The following is a 14,931-nucleotide window of genomic DNA, read 5'->3' on the forward strand; positions in this document are numbered from 1 at the left end:
CCATTCTGACAGGTATGAGGTGATAGCTCATTGTAGGGTTTTTTTTTAAGATTATTTATTTATTTATTTGACAGAGAGAGAGAGAACACAAGCAGGGGGAGCAGCAGGCAGAGGGAGAGGGAGAAGCAGGCTCCCCACTGTGGAAGGAGCCTGACATGGGGCTCAATCCTAGGACCCTGGGATCATGACCTGAGCCGAAGGCAGACGCTTAACTGACTGAGCCACCCAGGTGCCCCTCTCATTGTACTTTTGATTAGTATTTCCTTGATGGCGAATGATGTTGAGCATCTTTTCATGTGTCTGTTGGCCATCTGGATGTCTTCTTTGAAGAAATGTCTGTTCATGTTTTCTGTCTATTTTTTAATGGGATTATTTGGGTTTTGGGTGTTGAGTTGTATCAGTTCTTCATATATTTTGGATACTAACCCTGTATCAGATATGTCATTTGCAAATATCTTCTCCCATTCAGTAAGTCGCCTTTTAGTTTTATTGATTATTTTCTTTGCTCTGCAGAACTTTTAATTTTGTTATAGTCCCAACGGTTTATTTTTGTTTTTATTTCCCTTGCCTCAGGAGATATATCTAGGAAAATGTTGCTATGGCCAATGTCAGAGAAATTACTGCCTGTTCTCTCTTCTAGGATTTTTATGGTTTCAGGACTCACATTTAGGTCTTTAATTCATTTTGAGTTTATTTTTTGGTATGGTGAAAGAAAGGGGTCCAATTTCATTTTTTTACACGTGAAAGTCCAATTTTCCCACCACCATTTGTTGAAGAGACTGTCTTTTTTCTTATTGTATATTCATTCCTCCTTTGTCAAAGTTTAATTGACCATGTAATTGTGGGTTTATATCTGGGTTTTCTGTTCTATTCCATTGATCTATGTGTCTATTTTTATGCCAGTACACTACTGTTTTAATTACTAGCCCTTTGTAATATAACTTGGCATCTAGAATTGTGATGCCTCCAGCTTTGCTTTTCTTTTTCAAGATTGCTTTGGCTATCAAGGTCTTTTGTGGTTATATACAAATTTTAGGATTGTTTGTTCTAGCTCTGTGAAAAATGCTGTTGGTATTTTGATAGGGATTGCATTAAATCTGTAGATTACGCTTGGTAGTATAGACATTTTAACAATATTTTTTCTTCCAATCCGTAAGCATGGAATATCTTTCCATTTCTTTGCATTGTCTTGAATTTCTTTTATCAGTGTTTTATAGTTTTCAGAATACAGGTCTTTCATGTCTTTGATTAGGTTTATCCATAGATATTTTATTGTTTTTAGTGAGTTTGTAAATAGAATTGTTTTCTCAATTTAATTTTCTGCTGCTTCATTATTAGTGTATAGGAATGGAACAGATTTCTGTGCATTGATTTTGTATCCTGGGACTTCATTGAATTTATTTATCACTTATAGTAATTTTTTGGTGGAGTTAGGGTTTTCTATATACATATCACGTCATCTTCAAATAGTGAGAATTTTACTTTTTCCTTAACAATGCAGATGCCCCTTTTTTCTTTGTTGTCTGATTGCTGTGTCTAGGACCTCCGGTACTATGTGGAATGAAAGTGGTGAGAGTGCACATCCTTGTCTGGTTCCTGACCTTAAGGGAAGAGCCCTCAGGTTTTCACTCTCAGGGTCCTTTTCAGTTATACAAAATAGCTTCACCTGTAGATTGGAGAGCCAAGACACAAGTTTCCGGGGTGGCCTTTTATACCCCACTGGTGACACAACGAAAACAAGGCTGGGCAGTTAAACCAGTACAAGTATTCAAGTCTGTGTATTCCTGAATGAACAGGCACGGCAGTCTAGGGGAGTTTCAGACTCGGAAGCAGCGTATTCTGAATCACTAGCTGCTTCGTCTTCCTGGCTAAGGGTCAGTACCAGCCCTCAGGTGTTCTGGAAATGAGCATGGAGTCACCCCCAGCCAGCTGACTTCCTTATGCACACAGGTCAACAAACAGGCATCTGTGGCAGAGCTTGAGCCCTTGGTTCTGTTGCATCATATTTTCAGGTTTCTGGAGGTCAGTTAAAGCTTTGTTCTGACCGTTTGATTCTTTTAGTTTGTTTGTTAAATAATGTTTTCACTGTGTGATGAAATTTCCAAATTAGAAATGTCTCTCAGTACTTGATAGCTTTCTCTAGAACATGCTTTTCCCCCCTCCCTTTGAGAACTTAATTTTACAAGAAATAGAAAACATTTCTTGGTAAGAATTCAATGGACTCCAAGTCCCCCTCCTCATTCATTAATTTGAAGAATTTTTTTTATTTGTAGCTCTGTTGAAAATTTTAAAAATCAGGGAAAGTAAGTATTTGGAAAACTCTTTAAAGCACGTATCTTATTGTATGAAGAAATAATAAAGTCTATATTGGTTTTTTTTAGTTTAAAAATACTTTAAGAAAAAAATTTAGTCAATAATATATGTAAAAATACCCAGAAATGCTATATTTACTTTGAGTTAGAAAACAATGTAACATACAGGTGTTTTTTTTTTTACAAAACTCGTGTTGTGTTCTTATAATTAAAGCAATGAAAGATCAATGTTTTTCTTTCTCTAGATTCATTTAAAACCAGTCACACTTCTAACTGAGCAAGACCATGTGGAACATAATCTGGCTTCTGAGAGAAGGAAAGTTCGATTACATCATGAAGATACCTTTAAAAACCTGATGAAGGAAAATAGCAACTTTGACGGTCAGTAAATCGACTTCTAGGAACTTCAGTTCTATGACTGTGACAAGTGAAGGGGTCCTTTCTTAGAGCACACTTCCTTTCACCTTGTTATTACAGTTGGGCCCTGGCGATGCTAGATATCTTCCCCAACAAATCCAGTGGCTGGAGAAGGAAAGGCCTGGCCAATTCAGCATATGACTCCTGACACCGAAGACCTCTTTAAATTGGAGGTTCTCTGGGGGAGGAGACAGGAAAGAAGGGTGGCAGGGACCAGGCAGTCCTTATCCGTAAGAATGCGCTCAGTAGTGATCAACGAATGAAGGCATGACAACGCGATATGTCCAGCTGGTGCTTCACAGTTTACTAAGCAGTCTTTCATTCGTTACTTCGTATGAGCTGATTATAATATCAACAAAGGAGGAAACTGAAACCGAGCGGTGAAGAGCCTTGCTAAAGATCACAGGGGCTATGAGCAGAAGCGCTAAGATTCTATTCCTGTTTCCTGGCTCTTCCCCGGTAACACTGGGTCTGATGAGCCAGAGTGTCTCAGTTCTCTGGCTGTGATCTCCCAGGCTCTTTGAGGCCTCATGGGGCCAGAATGGCAGGGTAAAGAGGGCTGCCTTGCCCCTCCCCTGCCCTTCCTTTTCTTCTGTCCCCATCTTCTGCAGCCTGAGGAGATGACCTGTTGGGAAGAGCAAAGTGGTGAGGTTGGAAGTGGAGTGGTCCAGGTCAAGTCCCTCTGCTCACCACTGCCAGGGGGGCCAGAGAGTTCATAGAAGGTCCAACTCCCCCTGAGCTCCAAAAGCAGACACACGTAGAAGAGGAAGGAAGGGATGAATACTTATTGACATGGATGGAACTGAAGGGTATTATGCCAAGTGAAATAAATCAATCAGAAAAAGACAAGACAATTATCATACGGTTTCATTCATACCTGGAATATAAGGAATAGTGCAGAGGATCATAGGGACAGGGAGGGAAATCAGAATGGGAATAAATCAGAGAGGGAAATCAGAAACTACAAGAGACTCTTGACTCCGGGAAACAAACTGAGGGTTGCGGAAAGGGAGGTGGATGGGGGTATGGGGTACTGGGTGATGGGCATTAAGGTGGGCACGTGATGTGAGCAGCACTGGGTGTTATATGCAAATAATGAACCATAGAACATTACATCAAAAGCTAATGATGGATTATATGTTGGATAATTAAATTTAAGTAAAAAAACTAAAATGGGAATGGGATAAATCTGTAAAAAAAATTAAAAAGAGGAAAGAAAGGAGACAAGAAGGGATCAGAATGAGACTATTAAAAGAGAGGAAGGAAGAAGAGGACACACAGATGCCAGAGGAGAGAGGAAAGGCAGAGGCAGTGGTGATCTGTGGGGGCTTTATTCTGCCCTGCATGACATCAGCATGGTCCTGGGACCACTTCACAGACGACGTTTGGGTTGGGGAAAAAGTTTTTCAAAGGCTTCTATTCTTGCAGACCTTTAAAGACAATGCTCATTACCAAGCTACTTTTAAAGAAATGAAGAAGAGTCCATCCTTTTGTAAAGATGTTCTCAGTACCAAACTATATTTAAATGCATTTTGCTAAAGCAATGAAATGGCTGAACCATGAGAGCAAGGGCATACTAAAGAGAAAATTCAAGGTGGAAGGAGGCAGGACATGAAAAGATAGGACTGTGTCACAGGGGCTGTCTTAGGCCAGACAAAGAGGCTTGACCTTTCTTCTCTCCTTGAGGAAAGCCGATGAAGGTTTGGGCAGGGTTGCATGATTAGGCTGGCACCTATTATGGTCACTCTGCATAGAGGAGGGGAGACTAGAGGGAGGGAGACCAGGCAAAGGGTGAAGAGCTGCTACTCCAGGCAAGGACAGTAGAGAGGGGAGGGGAAAAGGCCAAAAATATGCAAGGGATAACAGCAGCGGAACAGGATCACTCATGTGGGGAGATGGGTGAGGAAGAAGTTGTTCAGGGTAACTCAGGCTTCTGGTCTGAGCAGCTGGCTAGCTATGGTGGTATCACGAACTGAGCTAATGCATGTGAGGGGGAGGGGAGGGGCGGTTTTGATGAGATGGATGATGAGTTTAGTCTGATGTGCCTGTGGAACAACTAAAAGGACAAAATCAGGGCTGGGGAGATTTAGTTTGAGACACAACAGCTTACAGCTGGTAATGCAAATGAAGCAGCACCTACCTACAGTTACCTAGGGAGGGCTCACAGCAGCACCAGGTTGGTGGGCCAAGAGCGAAACTTGGAGAACATGGCCATTTCAGAGGTGATCAGAGGAGGAAGATGTATCTCAAAGGAGACCTAGAGGGACTAGTAGGAGGGGTGCAGGGAGAACCAGAGAGACCAGCATCATAAGCCAAGGGAGTAGAGTTACATGAAGAAATGAGAGGTCAGCTGTGTTCCAGAAAGTTAGGAATAAAAATTGTCCACTGAACTAGGAATATGGAAGTCATTTTCACGTGCTGCCGCCATTCAAATATAGAGATAAAATGATTGTAATTGACTTTAGCTTCAGTTTATTAGGGCGTTGGGCAGATCACCCTAGAGGTCTGGTTCAGTTTAGGATTAGAGATTTTTAGAAGTCTGTTTTTATCACGTTTCCTCTGATCAGCCCTAAAGTAGATTATTCTACATTCTTTTGTACAAAACAACTTCGAACCTAACTTCGTTGATTTGATTTTTTAAGAATTGTACTAGCTTTCATGCCATCAAGATACCGTAGAAGCTAAAAGCGATTTCTCTTAGTGTCAGAGCCGGACCCTGCAACTTGACGTTACCGTGAGCGCATGGTTTGTCCACCTGCGCCTGGTGTATCTGGATGGAGTTTGTTTTAAACCGCACAACACCTTCTAAAGGAAGATAGCTAAGGTCATCTTTGCTATTGAGCCATGTTTTTAGAAAACTCAGGGTTCTATATTGATAGTAATATCACAACTAATTAGGATCCCTTTCAAGATTTTATGTGGTTGAAATGCATGTTGTTAGAACAGTGAGAAATTTGAGTCAAAATCATACGCTTTCAAAGGAAAAAGGAAACAAAAGAGATTAGATTATGTAAAAACAGAACTTCTTTCTAATGTGCTGTTATACCACTGGGTCATTGTTCGGAAGCTTGGCTTTACGAAGACTTCATATTTGGAGGATTTTAATAATTTTTTAGCAAGAAATCAAATCTTTATGAGCATTGTCCTGTTAATCCTTTCTGGTTATGAGAAAGAAAACTAGAATATCCTCAATGCAGGTGAAGGTTCTTGACCCAAAATTGTAGAATGAAAGCAGAATTTGTCCAAGCAGAATGATGACGTAGTACTTAGAGAACATCCAAAGTCCAAGTATTGAAATTGACCTCTGGACAAGTATGCTCTTATTTGGAAGCCTGCAGAAAGGGTGAGGTTTGTTTACCATACTTAGCTTGAATACACAGCCAGAGGTGTGAGCCTGACTTGGTCTCTGAGCCTGGGAGAGCCGTATTTCTCCGTTGATTGGCAATTACCTGCAAATACGCATGATTCAGCACCGAGGTCACCTGCACTCCGTGTATTTCTGCATACACGTCATAGCTGATGCTCGTGCACACGTGACCTGCCCTAGTACCCACCTCTGTGTACCCCAGTGTGTGCCGCGGATGTCTCCGTGAGAGCTGAGTCGCTCTTATAGAAGGAATTGCCTTATATTTGGGTCTTTACAGTGTTTCTCATAATATAAGGCCTACTCAGTTTTTAATTCTATAATTATTTTAAATTATTTAAAAATAAGTAGTACACATGCACAGGGTGAAAAGTTCAAAAGGTATGAGAGGGCATTCAGTTAAAAGATAAGACTTCCTACCATCAGTATCTCCCAGTTAGCCAGTTCCTATCCTCAAAGACAACCGATATTAAACACACACACATACACGCACGCACGCACACTGCACATACTTGGAGCACAGTATTCAAACAGCTGTGCGCCTTTCTTTTTTTCATTTAACAGTGTATTTTAGAGAGAGTTTATATTTATTTTGAACAAAAACTAAGAGATATTAACCTAAAAAGCATTCAATCAATACTAGTTTGAGATATTAATAGGACATCATCTGACAAAGTCAGTAATAGCAAAAAAAAAAAAAAAGAGCGAGAGAGAAAGAGAGAGAGAGAGAAAGAGGTTGAAAGGGATTGAAGATTTCATGTGCCTTTTAAAGACCACTTCGGGAAGCAGTCCAATTCTGATGACAGCAATATGGTGGACTTGGTGTCTAGAACAAACTAAAATTTCTGGATAAAATATTTATAAACATCTTTGCAAACACATCTCAGCAGGCAGAAAAATAAGAGAAAATCTTGAAGTCCAGAAATGATGAGAAAATGCAAACGCACAGTGTAAGGAGATAGAAGGACTGGCATTTGCTCACGACTCTGTGGGCGCTAGAAGACATAGGTCCTGCAAAGGATCGGGACACAAAGCCAGCGGCCCATGTTATGTGGAAGGTTGGATCAGGGAACCTTACGTGTAGCTGCAAACCTAAAAAAATGATACTCTTGGTGAGTGAAGTAGGAAAATCCCAATCCGCAGAGAGCTCTCGTAGGCATGCTTTCCTATCTCAGCCTTAGCCCTAGGTAGAATGGGAAAAAACAAAAAACTAAAAAACTCAATGAATTTCCCTTTGAGAATTCAATCACAAGCGCATTCTTACGCAGATGTGGTATCAGAATTCGCATGACTTGTTTGGACTGAAACAGACTACACGAAATTTAGTGGGAAGTGGCTCTGTGTTATAGTTCCCCAGCTTATCTGCAACCATAAATGCAAACCCCTGGAGAAATGACTTTAAGCCCAGCTCTCAGGAATCCCCACACACATAGATCCAAGGAATCCTAGTCAAAAATCATAAAAGATGAAAATAAATAAGTCACCAAAATCCAGAGGAAGCACCAGACAATAGAAGGAGGCCCACAAACACTATAATCACAGCATTTATTATATAAAGAATATTAAGAATGTTAATGTATTTTAAGAAATAAAAGAGAATCAAAATATTATTCAGGAATAAAAAAAATTACTTAGAAGGTTTGACAATGAAATGAAGGGAATTTCTACACAAAAATATATATAATAATTTAAAAATTTACAACTCAGTGAATGGATTAAACCGCAGATAAGACAGTACCTAGAAGGTACATCTGAAGGAGTTACCTAGAATGCAGATGGATTGGCAAAGAAATGGGAAATATATGAAAGATTTGGAGACATAGAGAAAGGAATAAGAAGTCTAACATGCATCTAAGCAAAGTTCCAGAAAAAAAATAAATAAAAAGAATGGGCGAGAAGTAATATTTGAAGCAAATGATATAGATACCTCATTCAGAGGTAACAAGAAAGTTTAATATACATGTGAAAAGATGTTGGACTTCATTAATCAGGGAAATGCAAATTATAACCAACACGAGATATTTCACACCCACAAAATTAGAAAAATTTGAAGAGTCTACAATATTGTTTAAGTGAAAATGCAGAGTAGTGGGAACTCTAATAAACAACATACAGAAGTGTAAACCAGTACAATCATTTTGTTACCTAAAAAATTCTATTGAAAGCAAGGACTGTGAATGTAGAATAAATCAGCACAATTAAGTTTATTCATTCATTCATTCATTCATTCATTTATTCATTCATTCATTCAATAAATATTTACTGAGTGCCCATATTCAGGAATTACATTAGAATTTAAAAAGAAAATCAGTTCCTGACCAAAGGAGCTTAGGATCTACTGGGTCAGACAATCAAAGATCACACAAATAAACATAAAACTATAACTGTGAGAGAAAGATGCATGTGAGAGCTCCTAACAGTGGGAATCAGCTGTTAGGTCTGGGAAGGCTTTCCTGAAGAAAAGATGCCTGGGATGGGCCAACAGAGTATTAAGGAGGAAGAATTTCCTTCTACCCTATAAACTACTTCTAGCTCATATAAGAATTAAGTTGACATGAGACAGATTAACAGGAGAAAATCAAACAAAAGTTCAATTACATGTATACTGCCTGTGTATATAGGAGAGACCCAGAAAAATAGTAGCTCACTGAAATGGCTGAAACCATCACCTTAAATACCATCTTCAGCCAAAGACAAAAGATGATACTGGGGGTGGTGAGTCAGTTATGGGAGGTTACCAAGAAAAGCACAGGAAAAGAGAATAAGGTTATTATGCAGCTATAAGTCATTGTCTTCTCCACTGATAAGTTTCTAGATTTAGAGTCGTCCCCCTCTTTCTGGTACAGCACTGGAAACATCCTTACAAATGAAGATTTTTCTTATACACATAAATGTCTCTTACCAATTGGTAACTTCTACTGGGTTTTCAGAGCTTCTCTTGTATCTATAGTTTCTTAAAAACAATGAGCCTGAAAGAAGCAACATGCCAAAGAGGCATATCTTGGGGTGGCAAAACTTGTCCCCCTATAAGAGAATAGGAGGTAAGGGGAAGAAGGTGGTAGTGGCCATAGGAATTGCATCTGACAGAGGGAACAGCATGTGCAAACATCCTGGTGTTGAAGACAGTACTTAGTTATAGAACTGAAAAAAGTAGCTGAAGCAAAGAGGGAGTTTGAGAGAGAATACGATGGGGGGAGAGTGGTAGGAGCGGCAGTCCGACTAGCTGGGACTGGACAGGTAGGCGTAGACCAGACAAGGAAAGAAGGGCTTAGGGCCAAGGGAAGGATTTGGACTTTTTTATACTAGGATGTTATGGGATGTTTCTGACCTGTTTTTAAGTAGATGACTGAAATGATCAGTGGAATGAAGGGGAAAAACATGAAAAGACGATCAATTAATTATAAATCTAAAAATTTCGTGAGAAAATGCAGTTCAAGGTCTTTGTAGCCACACTTCTCACTTATACGTGACTGTGCCGAGAATGGCCCCATTCCCAGTTCCCAACAGCTGGCCAGTCTGTGCTCTTGGACTGCGAGCTCAGCTCTGCCTCTGACAGCACAAGCAGGATGGCACCCCTGATTTGTAAATCCTCCCCCTACCTCCTCAACAATAGCACATGAGATTTAAGCCTAGCTGATGATTCACTAGATGATGCAGGAAGCATAATTGAATACATTTTACTGCTTTGCAGCCAGAGTAAATGATTTCTCCATTGTTGGGAGTAAAAACCAATTTGTCAGTAAATGAAGCAGATATGATTCAAAGGAAGTAGAAGGACAGAAAAGTACTCACTGTGTCTTTTCTGTTTGTGACTACATTCATTGCAAAACAGTAGCCATGGGAGGCCACGTTCCCATTCTGAAGTTTATCCTAGAGCAAACTATTCCGGATTCTCAGTGTCAGTAGCCCTTTATAGGTCCAGTTCCTTTCATTTTAACAACCTTATTGAGGTATAATTGATGTACCATGAATAATAATTATTATAAATAATTTAATAAATGATTATAAATAACAATTATAAATATAAATACTTGATATCAAAGCTTGATACGTTTTGAGACATGTGTACCCCCATAAAACCATCACCACAATCAAGATAACATATCCATCAAGCCCCAAATTTCTTTTTGCCTCTCCCCACCCATATCTGCTCCTCCCCCACTCCAAACAACTCACGTTTAAATGTGATTATTCTCTTAATCAAAATTCCTGTGAACTTGAGAGGTTGGAATACACTCTCTAAAAGAGCCTTTCTGATCCGTTATCTTAACCAGTTCACTGTAAATATCCACCATTCAGATGAAAGTCACTGTGTAGAACGAAATCCATTTATTTCCTCAGAAGATTTAAGTCTTCGGGAATAATTTAATTTTTCCAACAATCCCCTGGGTTCAGTGTGCTGCTAGGAAGGAACAGCCATAGTCTCAGGCCCTGCTGTTAACTCCACCAGTATTAATGTTTACCCCTACCTTTCAGACCCCATCTGTGACGAAGAGGAAGGAATGGTTCCCACAAGTGGCACATCTGTTCAGAGCATTGAACTTGTCCTCCCACCCCATGCAAACCATCATGGAAGTACATTTGGTGGCCAAATTATGGCTTGGATGGAGACCGTGGCTACTATTTCTGCAAGGTTCTTGGCTTTGACCTTTTTTTTTTTTTTTAAGATTTTATTTATTTATTAGAGATAGAGACAGCCAGCGAGAGAGGGAACACAAGCAGGGGGAGTGGGAGAGGAAGAAGCAGGCTCATAGCGGAAGAGCCTGATGTGGGGCTCGATCCCAGAACGCCGGGATCACGCCCTGAGCCGAAGGCAGACGCTTAACCGCTGTGCCACCCAGGCGCCCTTTGGCTTTGACCTTTGGCGTGTGATGTTGGGTTCCACTGGGAAGAGATTAGAAAGGGTCTGAGTCCTGGTTTTTGAGCTAGCCAAGGAGACAAGGGGAGGAGTGTTGCCTTTTATTATAGTGAAAAAGTAAGTCATTTACCCGTTCACCTTAGGATTAATCTGTCCTTTTGTTTGAAGGTGAATGTTTATGTTCTTGGTTCAAAAATAAAAGTGAAATGACTGATCTGATACTTTATTCTGAATTGTAAATGTTGATCCTGTAACCCTGAAACTCTCTGTAATGATAGTTATGGTACAGTGGATGCAGAATGGAAAGAGGACAGCCTTTACACATAAAAATAGTCCAGTTGTAAACTTTTTTAAAGGCAGTTTACAATTAGGTTTGACCTTTTGAAGTTGGTGGTTAGAATTATGGCCAGAGGATTAACTGAAAAATAAGATGAGAAAGACAGAGGAACTTGGAAGAAAACTTTTAAGTACTCCTCAGTTTAAAAAAAAGGGGTGCCTGGGTAGCGTAGTCGTTAAGCGTCTGCCTTTGGCTCAGGGCGTGATCCCGGCGTTCTGGGATGGAGTCCCACATCGGGCTCCTCCACTGGGAGCCTGCTTCTTCCTCTCCCACTCCTCTGCTGTGTTCCCTCTCTCGCTGGCTGTCTGTCTATCACATAGGTGAATGAAATCTTTAAAAAAAAAAAAAAAAGATTTGAAAAAAAAAGACTTTTTATTCTTTTTTTTTTTTTAAGATTTAATTTATTTGAGAGAGAGGGAGAGAGTAAGCACAAGCCAGAGGAGGGGCAGAGGGAGAGGGAGAAGCAGACTCCTCTCTGAGCAAGGAGCCTGATAAGGGCTTCAATCCCAGAACCCTGGGATCATGACCTGAGCCAAAGGCAGACGCTTAACCAACTGAGCACCCAGGGGCCCCCAAAGGCATTTTATTCTTAATGGAAGCATGTAGGCATTTGAGCAGCTTTAAGGAACATTGTGTATTCTGAAAATGCATTTGAACAGGAACTGTCCTACTGACAGTTTTTGTAACTGTTGATAATTATGAAGATTTTATTTCCCCCAAATTAAAAGAATTTTATTGCGATTATGTCTATAATTGTGACTATAGTTAGAAACCTGTAGAAATCCTCCTTATAAATTATGCACAAATAAGAGCTTGTTTTTAAAATGAGATTGTCATTCTCAATGACAATAAAGTATTTGAACCTGTTCTATTATGAAGACTTACAATATAATTAACTATGGCAGAGTCTGTTCACTCAACATTGGCACAATTCCTTTGAGTAATTGAATGACTACAGTGGGAATCTAAAATGTAGAAAATTACAAAAGTAACTCTGAGATCAAATATGCTTTATAAATATTTCAAAAGTTCACACACACACAAAACTGTAAAATGTGTACCTTGTAACCCTTCAGGCTTTGTGTAGCAATCCAGGTGATGTTCCTGTAGGGAGAAAAATTAGTCTTTTGACACATGAGTAAATTTAGCTAACTATGAGCGAAGGAACGAGTATGAACCGTACCAGCTGACACTTCTTTCCCTGTGCCACCCTCTGACCTGGGACTCACAACTTCCTATGATTGTGATCGTGAGCTATCAGGGTGAATAGAACCCTCAAATGAGAACAAAAAACACTGCTTTGTTTTTCAGGGGGACTTACAGGGAACAGAACAAGAGCAGGGCTGTCACCACGAGAGCAGAAACACCACGCATCTTGGTGAAGACCGCACAGCTTGGGGGCATGGTATCTCCCAGAATATTTGCAGGGAGTGTATAGACTCACAGTCAACATACATCATCTACTTCTTTATTTCACTCTTAAAAGAGTTAAAAGAGATGTTTATTTAGGAAGTACATTGGATATTTGTCAATTGCATGTGTTAAACAAATCGACAGTTCATGAAAATACTTTGAGAGTGAGCACTGTCTCCTCTCTCTCTTCCCTTGTTTCCTCAGCCGCCTCTGTCGGGCACACCCGCTCCTGAAGTCTGTGGACATGTTTAAGTTCCGGGGACCCTCTGCTGTTGGAGACCGGCTGGTTTTCAATGCCATTGTCAACAATACATTTCAGACCTGGTAAAGCCCGCGTAATGCTCTTAGGTGGCTATGAATGAATTCAAACTTGCACATGAATAATTTTTTTATTTTTATTTCAATCTGGAGGTGAGTGTAGGGATTACTGTAAAGTATCCACGTTCCTTCTGATTGTTTTTGAAATTTCACTCAGTCATCAACATCTGTAGACACTCATTTTAACCCTCTTTTCTGCTTGGAGCCTCTTTGTACTTAATAAATTGTGATGGGTTGGTTTTTGTCTCTTAAGGGTGACTCCCAGTTGGCCCAGTTTGGTCTCGGTGTGTCCCTGTCATAATTATTAACTATTCCTTTCACTCTCAAAAGAGTCCCAGTGACTTCGTGGTCAACTGACTCATAATGGACCTGTTATTTATCACCATGAGGTCCAAAGCACTTCCCAGTTATTTTTATTATTCTTGATACACAATGAAAAGATTTCATTTCTTATTATTTCTTTTAAAATGTGAAAAAGAGTATCTATGTTTCCTATCCAATTTTAGTGTCTGATGTTTTTTAATATAGAACAGTTGTTTTTAGGGGAGAAAACTTGACTTTGGCACAATTAACTCCCCCCCCCCCAACTTTTTCCCACTTGATGGTGGGAAAGTAGTGGAAATTTTTCCAAAGGCTGGTACATCAGATCCATCGACCTGATGAAGTGGATTTTAACAGTTGCATAGATTTGCAGTGACAGAAAGCCCAGGGCCCTCATTCTCTTTTTTGTTTGTTTGTTTTGTTTGTTTGTTTTTATAGTTTTTGGTAAAAGCATTTTTATTTCCCAGTATTTTATGACGATCAGAATGGAAGAGATTAGTGGTGGCAGCGGCTGTGGGGACGGGCCGAGGAGGCCTGGTGCGCTCGGGTTCTCTGCCCACTGCCCCGTGTTGCCCTCTGCAGTGTGGAAGTGGGAGTGCGTGTGGAAGCCTTTGACTGTCAGGAGTGGTCTACAGGCCGAGGCCGTCACATCAACAGTGCTTTTCTCATTTATAATGCTGTCAATGATGAGGAAGAACTGGTCACATTTCCCAGAATCAAACCCGTGTCAAAGGTCAGTTAGTAGCACGTAAGTTTCAGTAATCAGATCACTTCTAGGGGTAAGTGGTGGGTACAGAGCTCCACCTGGAATCTCCTCTTGCCAGTAACAACTTCCAAGGCGATTCTTCTTTGGATTTTTTTTTTTCTTTTCTACATCACAAAGTAAAATGGACTTTTTCTTTTCTTTCTTTTTCTTCCCCCCAAGTCACTCTAATCATTTGTTGGAATGACAGAGGCCCTGGAGACCTCACCTCTGCTCGGCCAGGTGCTGCTGTGGGAAGCATATCATCTTCTGGGTCGTTGTTCTGACTTCTGCTTCTTTACATCCAGCTGTCTGCGGCTCCACATGCGGGGGAACTCTGTCTTCCTCTCATCTGAGAGCTGCCTTAGTGCCAACTCTCACCTTTCCTAAAAACTCTTCACTGAGATACATGTATAATTCTGGTAACAGAAATGATAACAATCACTGCTTTAAAAAAGGAAAGAACAGGGCTGTAAAGGATGTGTTTTTATCCATGCACCTGCCCTTTGTGGTTGCTGAGGACAGTTCACACAGAGACGCCGTATGTGTCCCAAGCAGCCCTTTCAACTGAATTAGGAGAGAGAGACTTAAGGACTGTAGCACTAAAATACTAGAAATGTATTGATTTTACTTTGTTTCTTATTAAAGGATGATTTTAGACGATATCGTGGAGCTCTTGCACGCAAAAGAATTCGCCTCGGCAGGTAAGGATGTGGATGTGAGGATTTTATGCTATCGTCTCTTATCTAACAAATTATATAACAAAGGGCTCCTCTCTGGGTCTGTGTTCCCACATAATGTAAAATGAGAAGGTCTGATGTTTCCTGGCTGGAGGCTAACTGTGGCGGA

General features: G+C 40.3%; 1 protein-coding gene across 1 annotated transcript in view; it reads left to right on the plus strand.

The window, feature by feature from the left end:
- ACOT12 (acyl-CoA thioesterase 12) overlaps positions 1-14,931 on the plus strand; it is a 46,315-nt gene that overhangs the window by 18,500 nt on the left and 12,884 nt on the right. The window contains exons 5-9 of the mRNA XM_040621961.1: positions 2,558-2,693; positions 10,570-10,726; positions 12,906-13,025; positions 13,923-14,073; positions 14,731-14,786. Coding sequence (XP_040477895.1) covers positions 2,558-2,693; positions 10,570-10,726; positions 12,906-13,025; positions 13,923-14,073; positions 14,731-14,786 — 620 coding nt within the window. The remainder of the gene's footprint in view (positions 1-2,557; positions 2,694-10,569; positions 10,727-12,905; positions 13,026-13,922; positions 14,074-14,730; positions 14,787-14,931) is intronic.

This window comes from Ursus maritimus, unplaced genomic scaffold (genome assembly GCF_017311325.1).
Source record: "Ursus maritimus isolate PB19 unplaced genomic scaffold, ASM1731132v1 scaffold_5, whole genome shotgun sequence".
In the NCBI taxonomy this organism is placed as follows: domain Eukaryota; kingdom Metazoa; phylum Chordata; class Mammalia; order Carnivora; family Ursidae; genus Ursus; species Ursus maritimus.